The sequence below is a fragment of the Heteronotia binoei genome, chromosome 4 (genome assembly GCF_032191835.1).
Source record: "Heteronotia binoei isolate CCM8104 ecotype False Entrance Well chromosome 4, APGP_CSIRO_Hbin_v1, whole genome shotgun sequence".
Classification (NCBI taxonomy): domain Eukaryota; kingdom Metazoa; phylum Chordata; class Lepidosauria; order Squamata; family Gekkonidae; genus Heteronotia; species Heteronotia binoei.
In genome coordinates this window covers 106,061,802-106,083,411 of record NC_083226.1, presented here as the reverse complement: position 1 = coordinate 106,083,411, position 21,610 = coordinate 106,061,802, and the positions used below count along the sequence as shown (strand labels likewise).

Sequence of the window (21,610 nt, the reverse complement as noted above, 5' to 3'; positions counted from 1 at the left end):
TTATGGTCCGAAGGAACGTACCTTGGGGGGGGTGATCCGCTGCCTCTGCCTCCGATCCGGCGCTTCCCCCGCGCCTGTCTGCCTGGCTCCATCTTCTTCAGGCAAGCACTGGGATCGCTCCACGTGGCCCCACTGCAAACCCAGCGCTTCGCAAGTGCCGGCTGTGGAGGGGGCAGCGTGCTTCCTCCTTGCCTGTGTGCCTGGCTTCAGCTGTGATGTTTAAAGCAAGCGCTGGGATCGGAGGGCGGAGGGAGCGATCCCAGCGCTTGCTTTAAACATCACAGCTGAAGCTAGGCACACAGGCAAGGAGGAAGCATGCTGCCCTCTCCACAGCTGGCGATTGAGAAGCGCTGGGTTTGAGGAGGGGGCGGGTGCTTCCTCCTTGCCTTTGTGCCTAGCTTCAGCTGTGATGTTTAAAGCAAGCGCTGGGATCACTCCCTCCGCCCTCCGATCCCAGCGCTTGCTTTAAACATCACAGCTGAAGCCAGGCACACAGGCAAGGAGGAAGCACCCGCCTCCTCCACAAACCCAGCGCTTCGCGAGCGCCAGCTGTGGAGAGGGCAGCGTGCTTCCTCCTTGCCTGTGTGCCTGGCTTCAGCTGTGATGTTTAAAGCAAGCGCTGGGATCGGAGGGCGGAGGGAGCGATCCCAGCACTTGCTTTAAGCATCAGAGGTGGAGCCAGGCAGACAGACAAGGAGGAAGCACGCTGCCCCCTCCGCAGCCGGCGCTTGTGAAGCGCTGGGTTTGCGGTGGGGCCACGTGGAGTGATCCCAGCGCTTGCCTGAAGAAGATGGAGCCAGGCAGGCAGGCGCGGGGGAAGCGCCAGATCGGAGGCAGAGGCAGCGGATCGCCCCCCAGGAGGAAGGTGCGTCCTATCCTCCGGAGCGCCTCATGGTGCGAAAAATACGGTATTTCCTTTTGTTCATCTTGAATCTACTGCCCATCAGCTTCATTGGATACCCTTGAGTTCTGGTATTTTGTGAGAGGAGGGAAAAAAGTTATCATTGTCAACTCTCTCCATCCCATGCATAATTTTATAAACCACTCTTATGTCTCACCTTAATTGTCTCTTTGTAAACTGCAAAGTCCCAGACTCTTCAGCCCTTCCTCTTAGGGAAGGTGCTCTGACCCCCTAATCATCTTGTTTGCCCTCCTCTGTACTTTTCCAGCTCTGCAATGTCCTTTTTTGCGATTCAGTAGAACTGTACACAGTATTCTAATTGAGGCTGCACTATAAATTTATACAGGGACATTACAATATTGGCTATTTCATGTTCAGTCCTTTTCCTAATAATCCCTAACATAGAGTTAGCCTTTTTCCGCTGCTGCTTGGTTAACACTTTCATTGAGCTATTCGCTACAACCCCAAGAACTTTTTCCCTCTCAGTCTGAGGAAATTCAGACCCTAATAGCTTATACTTGAAGTTGGGATTTTTTTTTTTGTCTTGAAGATGTGCATCACCTTACACTTAACAACACAGGAATAAATTAATTAGTATCAGCCCCAATATGATCTTTGTGGGACCCCATTGCTTACTTCCACCCTTCATGAGAATTGTCCATTTATTCTGCTCTTTGCTTCCTGTCATTTAAATATAGCCTCCTGTAAATTAAGTGCACTATATCTAAGCCTGTTTTCTGGCATAGCTGTAACAAGGCTTTCCTTCTTTCATGGCGTAACACATGAAGTGTTTTCAGGATCTGATCACATCTTCTGGTAGTCTTTTCTTGGTATCTGAAGAAATGATCAGTGACTCACGGAAGCTCATATGCTACCACAAATTTAGTTAAGTCTTTAAGGTGCTTATGGATTCTTACTCTTTTCTAGTCATCCCTCCTCTAATAATAATAATAATAACTTTTATTTCTATCCCGCCCTCCCCGCCTAGGCGGCTCAGGGCGGCTAACAACAATTTACACGTTAACATAAATAATAAAACTTTAAATTTAACATCTAAGCCTAAGCACACCCACTTCCCTCAAACTTTCCTTGTAGGACTTGTTTTCCAGTTACTCCATCATCCTTGTTACCCTATTCTGAACCATATTCCAGTTTGGCTATTCCACTTTTCCCTAATGTGGTGCCCACAAGCTCTTCCCTAGGTGTCCAGTATACACTTCAGGAAAGTGGGCAGTGCTGTTGTGAAGGCAGAACCAGCGACTGCCTGCCTTCATACCAATGAAGGGCTTTTTACCTGGATCCTTTTCACTACTCACTGGGAAGTGATCCAGGATCACTGTGGTTCAGCTGTTAGGTGGTAGAGGCCAGTGAAAAGCAGAGAAGGGGAAACAGCACCCAGGTCAGCTGTCCAGTTGGGTGGAGAATGGGGCACTGGCAGCATCCATCTAAGATCAAGAAAGAAAGGGAGCACCAACACCCAGATTATTTGTCTGGTCAGGAGAGAACATAGGGCAGCAGTGGCACTACCCCAATCAGTTGCACAAGTGCAGCAGGAGGAAGATAAATGGAGAGTGAAGCACAAGTGGCTGTCAGGGTGAGGGTGGAACACAGAGATGCTCGGGTAGGAGGTAAAACACGGTGTTTTACTCCCCACCTTGACATCTTTCTCTGTTTCCAGCAGTGCAGTGGGGGCAGCAGAAGCAAGTCAAACACTTCTCCAGTTTACTCCTCGCTCCTTTTTAAAGAGGAGCTTGATTTTCTCATGTTGGAACTGGATGGCTGGTGGGGCAGAAAGAAAGAGGTGACAGGGACAGTAAGACACTGTAATTTTTCCTCACCTCTTGAGCTACTGTGAGTTGCTGCCAACAAGTGGCCTACCAAAAGATGAGGTGAGTCTGCAGGACACCAAATCAAGGATATTGCTGGCTAGGACCAGATATTGCACTTATCTGCAGGTATTCCATTGGCTGCCATTTTTCTGCCAGTCTGAGTAGACAATACTGACTTTGATGGACCGAGGGTCTGATTCAGTAAAGGCAGCTTCATATGTTCTGGGCTTAGTTTAAGGCATTGGCTATCACATACAAAGCCCTTCATGGTCTCTGGCCCCTCTGATTTGTGGACCATCTCTCTCCCTGTTCTCTGCCATGACAGCTCCACTCAAGTCAGCAAGGTCTTCTGCAGATGCTAACATGCAAATAGGCGAAATCAACAACTGCCCATACATGTGATCTTCTTCGTGGTCTCTGTGCATCACACTTGTGGGATACTGCGCCTGCGCTGGTCCCCGATCGGTATCTGTAAGAAAGCCCGGGAAAATTTCCGCGGCCGGCGCCACTGGGCATGCGCAGGCGACCCACTGCGCATGCCCAACGGCGCCACCGCGGCAATCCCACCAGTTCCTTTCTGACCGCTGCGCGAAGAGCTGCGTTTCCTCGTGTTCCCGGTCGGTGAGCTTCGGGTTTTTAACCCTTTTTTCCCCTTAGCCTCTGTATTATTAGCCTGTTTATTGTTTTTCGTAGTGTAGTAGTTAGTTCTAGTAGTCTAGTTAGTTAGTAAAAAAAAAAAAAAAAAAAGTTGCTGTTGTTGTTCTGGGTGCGTGCCGCGGTGGGTCTTCCTCCGGGACTTCCCCCGCCATTTTCCGCCCCTTAGTTGTTTTCTCCTCTCAGAGGACTCTGAGAGGACCCTCCTAGCGACCGCTGTCTATGGACAGCCGCTGGGGCTTCTTTAAGAGGTGCCAGGCCTGCGGGCAGAAGATCGCCCCGCCCGACGGCCATTCCCTGTGCCTCCTCTGCCTGGGAGAAGCACACCGCGTGGAGACCTGCCAACACTGTCTCCGCTTCTCCAATCAAACCAGAAAGAACAGGGCGGCAAGGCTCTCGGCCGCACTCACTGCCTCGGCACTTCGTCCCCTAAGAGCAACGGAAGGCCCTTCGGCATCGGTACCGAAGATGGCGACCGCCCCACCTCCGACGGCTCCATCGACCGATGGGACCCCTGTCGATGCCGACGCTCGCCGCGACCAACAGCCGGCGAAGCGGCCCCTCGAGGGACCGGTCGAGAAACCTCCGAAGAAGCGAAGGGAGGAACCTGGACAGGAGTCTGTGAAAAAGGCGAAGAGCAAGGAGAAGCGGAAGCGACCACGCTCTCCTTTGCCTACCCCTGACGTGTCGGCACCGATCGACACCGACCCGCCGAGAAGGGTTCCCCCCTCTCCGCTCCGCAGCCCCCCAACTCCAGGGGTTGGAGCAGGCCGGCAGCACAGTCCTCCGACGACACCACGGACCCCCGCGCACCGGCATCATAAGTCGCCGATCCCTGGGCCTAGCGGGCATCGACCGCAGCCCCCAGCGCCGGAACTGGAGATCGACCTAACCCGTCGATCACCTTCCGTGGCGTCGCGTCGACGGAGCATCGACTCGACATCGGAGGTCGAGTCACTGCAGCAGGCCGACATAACAACGCCGGCGGCGCCCAAGCGCGCGAGACGACGGGAGCCATCGGTCGAATCGCATCGGCCCCCAACAATACCATCCTGGGAGCAGCACAGATGGCAGCCGACGCATCCCTGCTGCACTCAATACCACTACCACCAACCGACCGACTACCCGGACTGGGATTGTCGGTCCGAAGGATCTTCGCTCTCCAGGGTGTCACACCGCTCGAGGAGACCTCCAGCATCGGTCTCGATCCCGCCACACCGCCCCACGCCGGCAGCACCCCCACTTCGGCCACCGACGCCGGCCCAGTCGCCACCGAGGGAGCCGTCACCGCACCTATCCGAGCGATCGGACCACAGACAGTCCTCCCCATCGGGGTCGGAGCCCGACGACGACAGAACCTGGGAGCCATCACCGGACCCTAATACATCTGAGGACCTCCCAGTGTCGCCCTCCGAAGACCTGCGGGCCTATGCAGACATGGTTAAGAGAATGGCGTCTGCAATCTCCCTACCCATCTCACAACCCCAACCGGTGGTGGACGACAGCGTGTTTGACATCGTCCAGAGGGACACATCAGCGGCCGTTGCACTCCCCATGACCAGAGTCATGCTGCAGGCGTTAAAGGACCCATGGAGGAAACCATCCTCGGCACCGGTGTCCTCGAGGAAGCTGGATCACATGTACAAGATCCAGGAGACGGGGGCTGAGTTCTTATTTTCACACCCAAAACCAAACTCAGCCATTGTCTCGTCTTCTTCGAGGTCGCGCAGGGTGCACTCCGCTCCCCCGGATAAAGAAGGGAAGAAACTAGATGCCATGGGTAGAAAGATCTACTCGGCAGGGTCCCTGGGTGCAAAGGTTTCCAACTATACGGCCTGCATGGCCAGATATCAGTACGCCATCCTAGATCAGCTGTCCCCTCTATTGTCCTCTTTACCCGAGGACCAAAGAACGGCCGCCAAGAATCTCCTGCACGAAGGCCAGAAGGTTGCGAAGCAGCAACTAACAGCCGCCAAGCACCTAGTTGACGTCTCCGCCTCGGCTATCATGTCAGCGGTTTCCCTTCGCCGGCACTCCTGGCTGAGGTCCACTGCCCTACAGCACGACACCAGGGCTCTCATAGAGGACCTGCCCTTCGACGGGGAAGGGCTTTTCAGCTCCACCACTGACAATGCATTGCAGGAGCTGGACAAGAACCTTAAGATCTCCAGGAGCCTGGGGGTGCAGCCATCGCCCAGGCAATCTAGGCCGAGGCAATGGAGCAGGTCCTGGCCCAGAAAACCCCCCCAAAAGCCACCCTCGGACCAACACTGGCGACCACGTCCCCCGCAACCCGACAAACAGGCGTACTCGGGAAACAGCAGGGGTCGTTACAACTCCCAGTCTTCCGCCAAGTCGAAGGGCACCCGCCCCACCAAGCAGGGCCTTTGACTTTTCTGTACCACGCTTCGCTGCCACTGCCCACCCAACTATCCGCCTCCGCCCTTTCCTGCCTGCCTGGGAGCGGGTCTCCTCAGACAGGTGGGCTCTTTCCATAATCAAGGAGGGCTACAAAATAGACTTTGCTCAGATTCCAATCCAATCGGTGGTAATCACCACTCCTCCCTCCCCGCCTCTGCTGGCAGAGGTGGCCTCCCTCCTCCAGAAACAAGCCGTAGAGAAAGTTCCAGCAGAAGAGAGAGCCGGCGGTTTCTATTCCCGCTATTTCCTAGTACCAAAGAGGGATGGAGGTCTGAGACCCATATTGGATCTCCGGAGTCTGAACAAATTCATCCTCTACCAAAAATTCAGAATGTCCACACTGCAATCCATCCTGCCCCTCATCAACCAGGGGGATTGGATGGCTACCCTAGACCTCAAGGATGCCTATTTCCACATCAGCATCCACCCAGAATTCAGAAGGTTTCTCAGGTTCGCGATAGGCCCACAACACTTCCAGTTCACGGCCTTACCATTCGGACTTTCCACAGCACCCAGGGTGTTCACAAAAATGATGAGCGTAGTGGCCGCCCACCTGCGGCTACAGGGAGTGATAGTCTTCCCATACATAGACGACTGGCTCCTGGTAGCCGACTCAAGGGAAAGTCTGTCTGCCCACATCACAACCACACTACGCCTCCTAGATGCCCTGGGCCTGCAGGTCAACCTAGAGAAATCCAAACTCGCCCCGTCAAGGACGGTGCAGTTCATAGGGGCGGTTCTGGACACAAACCTGCACCGGGCGTTCCTCCCCGCCCAGAGGGCAGAGGACATCACCGACACAGTACAGCTGCTCCAAAACCAAGGCTGGGGCACTGCGAAACAGCTTCAGCAGATGCTGGGGCTTATGGCAGCAACGACAAGCGTGCTTCTCCATGCGAAACTGAGGATGCGAAACCTGCAGCTATGGTTCCTTCGTCAGTTCCGCCCAAACAAGGACTCACCTCGAAAGAGGTTCACGATTCCCCCTTCGACGCTCCAATCGCTCCGCTGGTGGAGTTCGACGGACAATATCTGCCAGGGAGCACCCTTCCACCTCCCGCCACCTGCGGTTACCATTACCACAAATGCCTCCCTGTGGGGTTGGGGCGCCCACATGGAAGGGCTTTCGGTGGGGGGCCAGTGGCCTCCCAAGTTGGCAGCATACCATATAAATTACCTGGAGCTGCTAGCGGTCCACTTTGCCCTACGGTCCTTCCGCCCGAAGCTGCTGGGGAAGACGGTGGCATTGCTCACGGACAACACCACCACCCTGGCATACATCAACAGGCAGGGCGGAACGGTATCCCGTCGCCTCTGTGCGCTAGCCATGGCCCTATGGACGGAATGTATCCAGCACGACATCTTTGTGAAAGCTGCCCACCTCCCAGGGGTCCTCAACACGCAGGCGGACTCCCTAAGCAGAGGGGGGGCATCACCACACGAGTGGGAACTTCAGTGGCGCTTCCTCCAACCAGTATTCCAGCTCTGGGGCTACCCACAGCTGGATGCCTTTGCCACGGCGGACAACAAGAAGTGCCCCGTGTTTTGCTCCAGAGGGGGTGCCGACCCCACATCCCAGGGGGACGGGCTCCTCATCTCATGGGAGGGCCTTTTCCTCTACCTGTTCCCGCCCCTCCCACTGCTGACGAGGATAATCAACAAGTTAGCATCGGAGAAGCCACGCGGCATCCTGGTAACCCCCTGGTGGCCGCGACAGAACTGGTTCTCCTCCCTAATGCACCTCTCGGGAGGAAAATTCTACCACTTCCCAGCGGAACCAGACCTCCTGTCATCCCAGGGAGGCCTGGTGCTGCACCACAATGTGCCGCACCTCAAACTGACGGCGTGGCTCATAGACCCCTAGAGTTCTCCGGCAGGGTCCAGGAGGTCCTGATAAACAGCAGGAAACCCTCCACAAGAGCATCCTATGCCAGAAAGTGGAACAGATTCTCCGTCTTTGTAGCTGGCCGGCCAGGCGCACCAAGGGAGGTAGGCCTGCCTGCAATCTTTGACTTTTTGCTCTCCCTTGTTGACGCAGGCCTGACCTTCTCTTCCATTAAGGTCTACCTGGCAGCCGTATCCGCTTCTCACCAACCTGTGGGAGGATATTCAGTTTTCGCCCACCCCCAGTCCAAAAAGTTTATGAAAGGACTGTTTAGGTTGCATCCACCCTCCAAGCCTCCCACTCCGATGTGGGACCTGACTCTGGTGCTAGACAGGCTAACCAGATGACCCTTTGAGCCTATGGCCACATGCCCCCTACAGCTCCTATCCTGGAAAACCGCCTTCCTGGTGGCCATCACCTCTGCCCGCCGTGTGGGGGAGCTCACAGCGATGCGCTGTGACTACCCATACATAGCCTTTAGGGAGTCAGGAGTCTCCCTGGCCCCGGATGTTAACTTCCTCCCTAAGGTGCCCTCCCAATTCCACCTCAATCTGGAGGTATGGCTGCCCGCCTTTTTCCCTAATCCCTCCTCGGACGAGGAGCGGAGGCTCCATTCCTTAGACGTCAGGCGTGCCTTGCTCTTCTACCTAAAGCGTTCTAAAGCTTTCCGCAGGGACCAGCAGTTATTCGTCTCATACGCTACGCCCAAGCTGGGTAATAAGATCTCCTCCCAGAGATTCTCCAGGTGGCTGACGGAGACCATAAAGCTCTGCTACCTCCTAGCAAAGAGACCACTGCCGGGACCTGTGCGTGGCCACTCCACAAGAGCGATGGCGACATCGGTGGCATTCCTGAGAGGCGTGCCCCTCGCTGACGTCTGCAAAGCTGCTACCTGGTCCTCTCCGCACGCTTTCATGAAGCACTACGCACTGGACGTACATGCCGAGCAGAGGACTCGGTTGGGGACTGCGGTTCTTCAATCTGCCATCTCTGGTTGACCGTCTTCCCACCTCCAGGTATGCCTTGCTTGCTAATCTCCCACAAGTGTGATGCACAGAGACCACGAAGAAGATAGACAGGTTGCTTACCTGTAACTGTAGATCTTTGAGTGGTCATCTGTGCAGTCACACTACCCGCCCTCCTTCCCCGCTGCTGACGGTCTCCCTTCTCTGGGGGCTTTCAGCGGTCATGAAGGAACTGGTGGGATTGCCGCGGTGGCGCCGTTGGGCGTGCGCAGTGGGTCGCCTGCGCATGCCCAGTGGCGCCGGCCGCGGAAATTTTCCCGGGCTTTCTTACAGATACCGATCGGGGACCAGCGCAGGCGCAGTATCCCACAAGTGTGACTGCACAGATGACCACTCGAAGATCTACAGTTACAGGTAAGCAACCTGTCTTTTTCTCTGTTGTGCTCCTGCTTTGTGGAACAGTTTGCCCAAGGAAGCCAGGACAGTTTCCTACTCTCCTGGCTTTTTTCAAACTATGCTATACTGAACTATTCAGGAGGGTTTTTCTGAGCAGGTAATAGGGTTGTAGGCTAGCTCTTTGGTGCAGATTGATAAGCTGCAGTACTGTAGTCTAAGCTCTGCTGCTGACCTGAGTTCGATCCTGATAGAAGGTGGGTTCAGGTGGCCAGCTCAAGGTTAACTCAGCCTTCCAAAGTTGGTAAAATGAGTACCCAGCTTGCTGGAGGTAAGGTGTAGATGACTGGGGAAGGCAATGGCAGACCACCCTGTAAAAAGTCTGCTGTGAAAACATTGTGATGCAACATCACCCCAGTTTGGAAATGACTGGTGCTTGCACAGGGGACTACTTTTTTAAAAAAAAAATAGGGTTGTACTGTATAAAGTGGTTTTATAAACTTGCTTGGATAAATGATTAGGGACTGTGGCCTAGAGCTGTGTATAGCTTATTGTAAGTAGAATCTTATGTGAGTGGGGAACACTTATTAGGTAATTTATGTACTTCTTAATATGTCATGTGCAGTGCTTCAGTTCTTTTTGGTGGTTCCAGCTGTCTGAAATCCTAACTAATGGGTTATCGAATGTCCCATATTGTCAATTGTACCAACTCAATGTGTCATCTGTATTGACACACTGTGAGAAAGGTTGACTGTTTGTTTGTTTATTTAATCAGATTTATATGGGCTCAGGGTGGCAAACAACAAATAAAAACAGCATAAAATATTAAAAACAAAATATGCAATAAAATCATTTCCATTTTATAGTCATTAAAAGTCCAAGATTCATGTTGATGTTCTAGTTATTCTGATGTTTTTGGTTTCAGTTACGTTAGTTCAGTGAGATTGTTGGTGCTGTGGAATACTAGCCACTGTGGAATAAATAATGTAAATAAATATATATTACATAAGAGAGGACCTGATATTAGATAACAGAGCCTCAATGTGGATGTTAACATCCTCTAGAATCATAAACCCGGAACAAGAACATTTTGGTTATCTCATGTAGGAGAACTGGGAGTCAGCAAGGTGGTTGGTACACAAGAACCCCTTAATTTGTCTTGATCTCAGCCCCAGGTACAGAATCTCATAATGTATAGATTATTGAATAGGGTTTATCAGGGCTTTTTTTGGTAGCAGGAACTCCTTTTGAGGAGAGCCAGTTTGGTGTAGTGGTTAAGTGTGCGGACTCTTATCTGGGAGAACCGGGTTTGATTCCCCACTCCTCCACTTGCACCTGCTGAAATGGCCTTGGGTCAGCCATAGCTCTGGCAGAGGTTGTCCTTGAAAGGGCAGCTGCTGTGAGAGCCCTCTCCAGCCCCACCCACCTCACAGGGTGTCTGTTGTGGGGGAGGAAGATAAAGGAGATTGTGAGCCGCTCTGAGACTCTTCGGAGTGGAGGGCGGGATATAAATCCAATGTCTTCTTCTTCTTCTTCTTCTTCTTCTTCTTCTTCTTCTTCTTCTTCTTCTTCTTCTTCTTCTTCTTCTTCTTCTTCTTCTTCTTCTTCTTCTTCCTCCTTTGCATATTAGGCCACACACCCCTGATGTAGCCAATCCTCCAAGAGCTTACAGTAGATCCTGTAAGAAGAGCCCTGTAAGCACTTGGAGGATTGGATACATCAGGGGTGTGTGACCTAATATGCAAAGGAGTTCCTGCTACAAAAAAAAGCCCTGGGGTTTATGGTAGTGGAGATCAAATCTTGATAGAGTATGGAAGTACCACACCCCTGCTGGCCTATCTAGAAATTTTCCAGACACAGTTATGGTAGTTCAGTTCCTTTCCCCTTGTCAAGTCAGCTTTTGCAGTAGATATTCAAAACAGCTGGTTTCTTTTTAATCTTTGTGTCCTTAAGATCTTCCCTGTTTGCCTCGTGAAGATACGTAATCAGATAAATTTAATGATTGAAATTATATATTTTAATAATTCCTGGAAAAATGCTTTTGGAAGAATGATGTTGTAGGCAGATTGTAGGCAGATGGTTAGTATGGGCTTTAGGAAGAAAATGTTAGTATAAAATCAGTACATTACTTCAGTGCACCTGTAGGATATCTAATTAAGATGCACAGATTGTTTCTTGTCCCTTTCCCCCTCAGTGATATGAGATGCAGTCATTTAGCTGCTGCTAATCCCTAGGACTCATTTAGCTGAAGAAGACCCTTTATCTTGTCATTACTTGAGGTGCGTGAAATGAGCTGATCATCCCAAGTCCTGGCAGACCTAGAAGCAAAATTAGGCACCGTATCCATGGTAATGCAGTGAGCAGTTTTTAAAGTAGCCATTTAATCCATTCATATAAAATCGACCTGCCAGTGGAATCCAAGCAGCCTTTTTATTGTTGGACAGATTGTAATTTAAAATTGATATGCTGTGTTGTGTAGACATGAGACTGGTAAAAGGAATCAGATGTTTTATTTGTGAACATTCTTGGTGCTGATGGAATAGATATTAGTTGCTGTGTTCTGTGACTTTGTCTCAAGATTATTTTGGAGTAGAAATTAAAATTGTAATGCTTCTCATTGGTGGTTTTTGTGTTTCGTTATGACATAAAATATAGTTCTGCATTTGAAGATGGATGGATGGATTTTCATTATCCTGGTCAGTTGCTGAATTAGTACAGCACAGAAGGTATTATCCTTTTAGTGAGCTCTTAGCTCACATTGCCTTCAGTATGCTGTAAAATCATTCAGGATAATCTTGAATGAATTAAACTGATGATCTCACCAACTGAGGTTAATACATGTGAATGCACTGATGTATTCCGTGATATTTGCAGCACATCACTCCCTAGCTCACCCCTTCCCACACTGGAGGAGAGAGTGAACTATAGTCCCATTGATCTCAGAATGCTGCTATGCATGGGCACCATCTGGCCACTTCAGCACCTAAGATATTAATCTGAACCTTCTCCTACTGATTATACTTCTATGGATAATTCTTTTGTATGGAAGATTTTTTTATATTTAAAAAACCCTTACGAATGCAAAACGAAGATGGTTATGTTTTTTTCTATTGTATAATGGCAAGATGAACAGCTGCTATTAATAGTGTTAAAATTGTTTTCATTTTGTTTTGATACTTCAGAAATGGCGTGATTACCATTATCACAAAATTTTGGGAGTATTGATGCTCTTTCAGGAATCTGCTTCACATAATTGGGGGTGGGACTTGGAAACATCACTTAACATTGGACTTGACTTTACTCTAGAGCCCAAGTATACAGCCACTGTTTACAGTGGGAGATAGACCTGGTATCCTGACTCTGAAGGTCATGTCTACTGTTGCTGTTTTCAGCATGTGGCAGACTTGCACTCAGTGAAGACAGTGGCAGTAGATTTGGGTTCCAGATGGCTAGCCTGATCTCAGAAGCTAAGCAGTGTTGGCTCTGGCTAGTAAATGAATGGGAGACATCCGTAGAATACTAGGGTCATGATGCAGAGGCAGGCAATGGCAAACTACCTCTGAACATCTCTTGCCTTGCAAATCCTATGGGTGTGCCATAAGTCAGCTGTAACGATGACACTTTCCACCACCAATTCTGTTATAAAATTGAATATAGTAGCAATATTGTATTGTTACGACCTCAAGGGACCCTTAACACTTGTTCGTAGGAGAACTTAAGAGAAGCCATGTCGGATCAGGCCAATGGCCCATCCAGTCCAACACTCTGTCACACAGTGGCCAATATATGTGTGTGTGTATACGCACACACATACATATATACACACACTGTGGCTAATAGCTACTGATGGACCTCTGCTCCATATTTTTATCCAATCTCCTCTTAAAACTGGCTATGCTTGTAGCTGAAGGAAGGCAAACAAAAGGCAAGTGCATTGAAAACCATGTAACAGCATATAATGCAGTTTGTTCAACAAATGTTTCTTTTCTGGTTGGCAGCAACATTATATGCCTCTGTGGGTCTGTGCATACATGAAAACGCTTGCATTGAGAATAAAAACACAAATTTGAGTCTTTCACAACTAGTTTGTCCTCTTTTTTTACTTGTCAACTGCTTGTTGAAAGTGGAAATAGGCAATATTTAGATAATTATTTATCTGATAAAGTTTGTCCTTAGTTATAAATCTTATCTATCTCACTATTATTATATAAATACAGATTTTAAAATATAAATACATGCTACAGATGTCTTTGCAAGTCTTGTTAAAACTTGCCAGAATTTCATCTAAGTAAACCATGCATGCCTTCTGGGGACTTCCACACATATGATGCAGCCATCACAGATAACCTGCTCTTTAAAGGTATCTTTTGATGGTGAACAAGCATAGATCAAAGCCTCCAAGGAAGATTTCAGGTATTGTTGAAATTAAATATTTGTCTAGCTCACTGCATTCTGGGTGAGACTAGGTATGTCCTGAAGACTGAAAATCAAAACTACTGAATCTTGATTTCACCACTGTATATTGTATATTACCCAGTTGGCAATCCATGGTGCTTTTAAACTATCCAAAAGTGATCATTTGGAGCTAAAAATTAATATATGCAGTTAAACTGAAAATACTATAGTGGAGTTTTTAACTTCATGCTTTATGCACTCCACATTCATTGCAGACTTAATTTGCAAAGGTAAACTCGTTTAATTTCTCATAGTCTTTTTCCTCTTGTTTTTTAGGATAAGAAAGATAAAGTTTCCAGGTTTGATACGATTCGGCACTCCATTGCTGGAATGATAAGGTCTCCAAAATCTATGTTAGGCACTTCATCGGTAAGTACACGTTGAGATTGCATTCTTCTGTATTTTCTCAGGTAAAAAGTTTCTTCCACTATAATTTGGGCACAGTTTCTTGGTAGCTGCAATAAGATTGCTAGAGAAGGTAATGTGTGGAATGGTAAGGTATCCAGAACACTCTCTGGTTACCTACTGCACTACATCTGAAAGCTTTTAATTTTTTTTTTAATTACTGTATTCCTATTTTGAGTTTAAAAGTTCTTGATTAACTAGTTACATTTTCCATCTTGGCTTTCAATTGAGGAAAATATCTTGCAGAGATAAGTAATCATTTTCTCATTTGTCTCTGTCAGTTCCACAATCTGGTGCATCAGAAATGACATTTAACGGATGGTGACAATTCAGTAGAGAATGGTCATGCAGAGAGTTGTGTGTAGAACAAAGACAATTGCTTGTTATTTATATGTGGACAGCACTGAGGAGTTCTCACTTGAGAATTCATTTATTTATGAGACTTATATCCCGCCCTCCCCCACAAGCAGGCTCAGAGCCGGTCACAACAGGAGAATACACATATTAGAAATTTATACAAACACAATATATAAACTATAAAACCCAATAGCTTAAAACGATGGTGAGCTAGAACAAATAAGCCCCCTAGGTGTATGCTATACAGTTGTTCAGAAGGCCAGCATATTGGGTAAATGGACAGGCACCCGCCAGTAAGCCATCACTAAAGTGCATAGTATAAGCAGCTCAAGGCAGGTTTAGGTGCGAGTGGGAATTTAATTTGACATCTACTGCCTTAACTGAAGGCCTGGTAGAACAACTCCGTTTTACAAGCCCTGCAGAACTGCAATAAATCCCACAGGGCCCTGATCCCACGAGGCTAAATGGATGACTTTTGGACTGGGGATTACCAGGAGATAAGATCATAAGACTCTTAGGGAACATAATTTGAGAGACGGTACTGCAGGTATGTTGGCCTCAGATCGCATAAGGATTTGAAGGTTAATACCATAACCTTGAATCTGATCTGTTACTCAGCTGGAAGCCAGTGCAGCTGGTGAAGTACTGGCTGCACATGCACCTACAATGACGCACCAGTCACAAGATATGCAGCCACCTTTTGAACCAGCTGGAGTTTCTGGGTCCGATTCAAGGGCAGCCACACATAGAGTGAGTTTCAGTAGTCTAGCCTGAAGGTGACCATTGCATGGATCACCAATGCTAAGCCTCAGGGGAAGAGATAGGGGACCAGTTGCCTGACCAGCCTAAGAGATGATAAAAAGCTGATCTGGTAACATTTGTGATCTCAGCCTCCATTGACAACAAGGTATGCAGGATCACTCCTAAACCCTGCACTGTTGGCATCAAAGGCTCCCGTCAAGGGTTGGGAGTCAGATCCACAAGCCCATCACCCCATGCAGGACCTCCATTTTTATGGATTTAACTTCAGCCAACTATGCTGTAACCATCAGCCACAGCCTCCTATGCCCTATCTAAAATATCTAGGGCAGTGTCTGGCTGGCCATCCATCAGCAGATACAGTTGGGTGTTATCAGTGTCCTGGTGACAGCTCAGCCCAACTGCTCAGATCAAATGGGCCAGGGAGTGCATATAGACATTCAACAACATCAGGGAGAAGATTGCCTCCTGAGAGACACCACATACCAGAGAGGGCAACATGGAGAAGCCATGTCTTCAAGCACAGTCCTCTGTCCCTGACCATGGAGAAAGGAGACCAGTCACTGTCAGGCAGTTTTGGTTAAAACAATTTATTGTAACGTAATATATTGTAATAAGAACATAAGAGAAGCCATGTTGGATCAGGCTGTGGGGTGCAGCAGGCAGGGAGTTTTAACATTTTAACACTTTAAAATAGAGAGAGAGATGCATTCTATGTATTGGTGCATTCTGTAAGGTGCCATACACAGTTTGTACCCCCATTTGGGGAGGGACGGTGGCTCAGTGGTAGAGCATCTGCTTGCTAAGCAGAAGGTCCCAAGCTCAATCCCTGGCATCTCCAACTAAAAAGGTCCAGGCAAATAGGTGTGAAAAACCTTAGCTTGAGACCCTTGAGAGCCACTGTCAGTCTTACTGACTTGATGGAGCCATGGTGGGGGAGAAGGAGGGGGGAAATGGCCCCCCCACCCAACCCCCCCTTCCTCCTTTATAGCCCTTCCTTTCCCCGCCGCTCATCCTCCCATTTTCACACCGCAGCTCTCCCCGGGCTCTCCCCACCCTGTTCCTGCCTCCCCCACTCTCCTGGCGGTCTCGTTTTCGCTGCTGCCATTCTTCCCGGGCTCTTCTCTGCCTCTCCTGCTCTCCCCATGGCCCTGTTTTTGCCGCTGCTGCTCTCCCTGGGCTCTTCTCTGCCTCTCCCGCTTGCCCAACGGCCCCATTTTCTCCACTGCTCTCTTCCCAATCTCTTCCCTGCCTCCCCCACTCTCCCTGCAGCCCCATTTTCATGGCTGCCGCTCTCCCTGGGCTCTTCTCTGCCTCTCCTGCTCTCCTCACAGCCCTGTTTTTGCCGCTGCTGCTCTCCCTGGGCTCTTCTCTGCCTCTCCCGCTTGCCCAACGGCCCCATTTTCTCCACTGCTCTCTTCCCAATCTCTTCCCTGCCTCCCCCACTCTCCCTGCAGCCCCGTTTTCACGGCTGCCGCTCTCCCTGGGCTCTTCTCTGCCTCTCCTGCTCTCCTCACAGCCCTGTTTTTGCCACTGCCCTCTCTCTGGGCTCTTCCCTGCCTCCCCACAGCCCCGTTTTCATTGCTGCCGCTCTCCCCTTGCTCTTCCCTGCCCCCCCCCGCTCTCCCCATGGCCTCGTTTTCATCGCTGCTGCTCTCCCCGGGTTCTTCTCTGCCTCTCCCACTCTCCCAACGGCACCGTTTTTGCCGCTGCTGCTCTCCTGGGCTCTTCCCTGCCTCCCCTGTTCTCCCCACGGCCTCGTTTTCGCCGCTGCCACTATCCCTGGGCTCTTCCCTGCCTCTCCCACTGTCCCTATCGCCCCGTTTTCGCCTTCCCTCTCCCCAGGCTTTTCCCTGCCTCCCCCGCTCTCCCCAGGGCCCCTTTTTTGCCACTGTCCTCTCCCCAGGCTCTTCCCTGTCTCTCCCACTCTCCCCCCAGGCTTGTTTTTGCCACTGTCGCTCTCCCCAGGCTTTTCCCACCCCCAAGAGTGTGAGAGTGATCAAGCTGGGGACCGGCGGCTGGCCACTGGAAGAAGCAATCAAGCCTCCACAGCCCCCACCACCCAAAAAGTTCTGGCTATGGGGCTGTGGAGCAAGGGTCTGATTCAGTATAAGGCAGCTTCATATGTTGATAGGTGGGTGGGTGGGTGGATGGATGGATGGATAGATATTATAACCTTTCAAATCACCAGAGTAGCTATGTGTCTTTCTCTCTTTCCACCACTGTTGAAACATAGCCAGCCCTTATATAAGTGGAATGAAGAGGAAGGACTTTTCTCTCTGCCCTTTTGCTCCATCTTCAGCATGAGGCACAGCAGGTTAGGTGAGACAGTAAGATTGTCAAGGTGCCAGGAGGAGAACTAACTGGTTTTGGAGAAAGAGAAGTAAAACCACCACCATCCCACTGTGGCCACCTTGCTCTTTTCCTGGGGAGTTGTCAAGGTGGTTTTAACTTTTTGCAATCAGCTTTCCAGGCAGCTGCCCAAGATAGAGCACAGAGGCTGCAAAGAGGGGGGTGGGGTGGGTGATGCTGGAGAGGATGGGCAGTTTGCTTTTATATCCCTGGTATAAGGTACACCTGGAGGGTTGGTCCTAACCTGTCTTCGAAATCCACAAATAGTGGCTATTTCAGGCTACGAACCACATGCTTAACCACAAGCTCTTCTGGGGAAGTAGGTGATGTAAAAGACCTTTGCTGGAGACCCTGGAAACTTGCTGCCAATCTGAGTAGAATATACCAACCTTGATGGACTAATGAGAAACTTGCATGTGTTCAGTGGCCTTGATCATGTTTCTGGAATACATGGCAGATGCTGTAGAGGGCAACAATGCTCAGAAGAGCCACAAGTGGTGCCATGTGTGGCTCCTGAGCCACTGAATGAGTGTCATTGGTCTAGAGCAAGGGTGTTGAACTCATTTTTTATGAGGACCAGATCTGACATAAATGAGACCTTGTTGGGCCAGGCCATGTCAGGTTGGGCCAATCCATGTCGGGCCAGGCCATGTGTGTACCTATTTAAGATTAGGTAGCAGAGATATAATAAAGAACACAAACACAAATATATTTTTGTAAAAAAACTTAAAACATGCTTAAAATGTTACCACTCATTGGTCTTAAAAGATTTTTTATTTGTATTTCTTCCGTGGGATCCAGGGAACTGGGCAAAGGAAACTCTGGCTCTTTCCTTCTTTACCTGGGGGGTGGGGGTGGGGAGGAGCCTCACCCAATAGAAGGAAGAGAGGCTTGGCTCAGTAGCTCTGCTGTGCAATTGAGAGAGCCTGGCAAAGCAAGCTATTCCTTCCCCCTTCCTCCCCAAGGGAGGAGCCTCAACTAATGGTAAAAATAGAGGGTTTGCTCTGTAGCTCCCGTGCAATTGAGCAACCCTTGCAAAGCAAGCTGTTATGCAGAAGGAAGCAAGATATAGGGAGAAGGAAGCAGATGACAGCCAGTTGCTTGGGGACCTGATCTGGCCCCTGAACTGTACGTTTGTCACCCCTCGTCTAGAGAGTAGGAAATCTTGTAAAATATTTTTAATTGTGTCTCTTAGCATAGCATAGAAAAAGGAAAATAATTTTAAGCTTTTGCTGTCATGAAGAGAGAAAGAAATTTCATATTTGCATTTTATTGACAGATTTTGGGAAACGGGGAAGACATTGCCTATAAACCAATAGTGTGTTGTGTACCTAAATAATGTTATTTGTAGGCAGTATCTATTTTTTATTTTGTTTTATTTATATCCTGTCCTCCCCACCAAAGGCAGGCTGAGGGCAGCTCACAGGTTGGGGTTAAAAAATGACCAGCTGAGTAAAACATCAATAAAACATAAAAACATAAAACAATTTTAAAACATCAGTTATAAAACAACATAACGATAGGTGCTAGTACAATGGTTCATGAAGCAGTTAAATTCTGATGGTAGCAGTATAACAGGATGGTCAGTATTATATGTTCCAAAGGGACTCCAAATCGCCATAGCGTGGTAGGAAGTGCAGAGTGATGTTAAGATCTTCTTCGTGGTCTCTGTGCTTCACACTCATGGGATAGAGCGCCTGCACCGATCCCTGAATCAGTACCTAAAAAGCCCGGGATTTTTTCACGCTGGGCACCAACGGGGATGTGCAGGCGTCCCAGTGCGCATGCTCACCAGCGCCAGTGTGAGGGTCCCGCCAGTTCCTTTCTGACTGCTGCTCTGAGAGGATCTCCTTTCGTGTACCCGGTCAGTAAAGTAATCTTGGATTGCTTTTTTTGCCTGTTGTATATAGCCCGTTTGTTATTTTCTTAGTGTAGTTAGTTAGTTATTTGTTAGATGGTTAGTGTTTAAAAAAAAAGTTTGTTGGACTTGCCCTTCGGGGCTCGGTTTTTCCCCCGTGTTTTCCCCCTCAGAGACTTTTCGATTCCAAGAAGAAGCACTTGGAATCGTCATCATGTAAGGCCCATAAAGAATCGAGAGAAACCTCGGAGTCGACCCTGCCGGATCCAAAAGCGCCCGACACCACGACTTCCACGATGACTCCTACACAGAGATCGCCCCCGACTCCTGCACAACGCCCACTACCGATAGGCAGGATTGAAGAAGAGGTCATCAGAATACGATCTCGTTCACCTTCCATCCACAAATCCATGCCAGAACACTTCCTTACTGAGGAACCGATAGAGCTATCAACTCAAGTACAAGAGCACCAGATCGATATGCACTCCTTCCAGGACATGTCCGCACCTAGGAAGCCTAAGAGCATCACCATGTCTCCACTGCATATGCAACCCCCTCGACACCGAGGACCATGCACCTATCGGTACCGAGAGAGGTCCCCTAGCAGAGAAAGGGATAGATATTCACATGCTCGCTGGTACCATGAAAGGTCTCCAAGTCGAGAGAGAGATCGCTACCGCTACTACAGCCGATCCTGATCCCATTCGAGATCACCACGCGGACGTCACTATATGACCTCAAGATCCCTTTCGGCAGACTATCATCGTCACCAACACTCTCGGTACCGTACCAAGCGGTACCACGAGTCGCAACCTCGGTCTCGTGAAGGCTCTTTTCAATATGAAGAAGTCGCCCATCCGCACATAAGACCAATCTCACCGACCCCGTCAACGTCGGCTTTAAAACAACGACCAAGTCAACCACAAATGAAGCCTATACCTGCAGTACCCGTTCTATCTTCACATGATGCCCCAGAAGAGGAGTCCGAAGCTGAAACATCTGAGTCGTCACATTCAGTTTCCTCTCCAGCATCGGATATTGCTAAAGCTGCCGAGCTGTCTCCTTCAGAAGGAGCAAAGTCCTATTTGGACCTAATTTCCAACATGGCTACCGCTCTCAACATCAAACTTACAACTGATATCCCAAAGATATCTGACGTGGTCCATGACCTGGTCCACGCCGATCTGCCTGCGGGATCCTTCCTACCAATGCTACCAGTTCACCTTGAAGCCCTGAAGGAAGCCTGGGACAAGCCAGCCTCCATCCCTCCGACATCAAAACGCGTGGAATCACTGTACAAAATTCATGCACCAGAATCCAAGTTTTTGTTCAACCATCCTGCTCCAAACTCGATGATTGTGTATTCATCATCCAAATCTAAACAAACTTGTCACCCTGTGCATCCAGAAAAGGAGGGAAGAAAACTGGACACACTCAGTAGGAAACTTTATTCCATCTCTACAGCTACAGCAAAGATTAACAACTACCTTGCTTATTTCGCTGCTTATTCTTACAACATCTCATCGCAGCTAAGTAATCTAAAAAACGGCCTTACCAGAAACCTCCCAGAAACAAGCCTCTAAACTTTTGCAAGAGCTCAATAGATTAAGCAAATAACAGATCAACACAGTACGACACTCTGTAGGATGTTCTTCCAGGGCAATGGCTGCTTCTGTTGCGCTACACAGACATGCTTGGTTACGTTCATCCTCACTTCAACCCGATATAAAATTTAAAATCGAAGATCTCCCCTTTGACGGACAGGGGCTATTCAATGCAACCACTGATGACATCTTGACCACAGTGGATGATAGTCGTAAGAGGGCTAAGAGGTTGGGAGTCAATCAGCAACAGCCCCAGCCTTACAGACAAAGACCATGGAAGACACCATCTTACAAGCGTCCTCGCTCTCCCAGACAGACTGACTATTGGAAGCGTAAGGCCCCACCGGCTAAACAGCCATTCCATCAACGACAACGGCCTCAACCAACCAAAAAGGCTGCCACGGCTACTAAACAGTCTCTTTGACTTCTCCATCCCACCACCAATACAACACTACCATCCAACCACATCCAGACTTCTGCCATTCTACCTCATGTGGAGGTCGATAACAGACTCATGGGTTCTAACCATTATCCACAGAGGTTATTCCATAGAGTTTGCTTCGCCCCCGAAGAACCATCACTTCATACCTACCCCTCCCTCTCTTCCTCTCCAAGAAGAAATTGCCGCTCTGCTGGCCAATGCGGCTATAGAACCAGTTTCATCTCAATACCATCACACGGGATTCTACTCCTGATACTTTCTAGTCCCGAAAAGGCATGGAGGGCAATGCCCAATACTGGACCTACGCGAACTCAACAAATATATCCAATA

The 21,610-nt window shown here is 49.2% G+C and overlaps 1 protein-coding gene across 1 annotated transcript in view; it reads left to right on the top strand.

Annotated features, from left to right (window-relative positions):
* FER (FER tyrosine kinase) overlaps nucleotides 1–21,610 on the top strand; it is a 295,373-nt gene that overhangs the window by 111,162 nt on the left and 162,601 nt on the right. Inside the window, exon 11 of the mRNA XM_060235624.1 lies at nucleotides 13,780–13,872. Within this exon, the coding sequence (XP_060091607.1) occupies nucleotides 13,780–13,872 (93 nt within the window). The remainder of the gene's footprint in view (nucleotides 1–13,779; nucleotides 13,873–21,610) is intronic.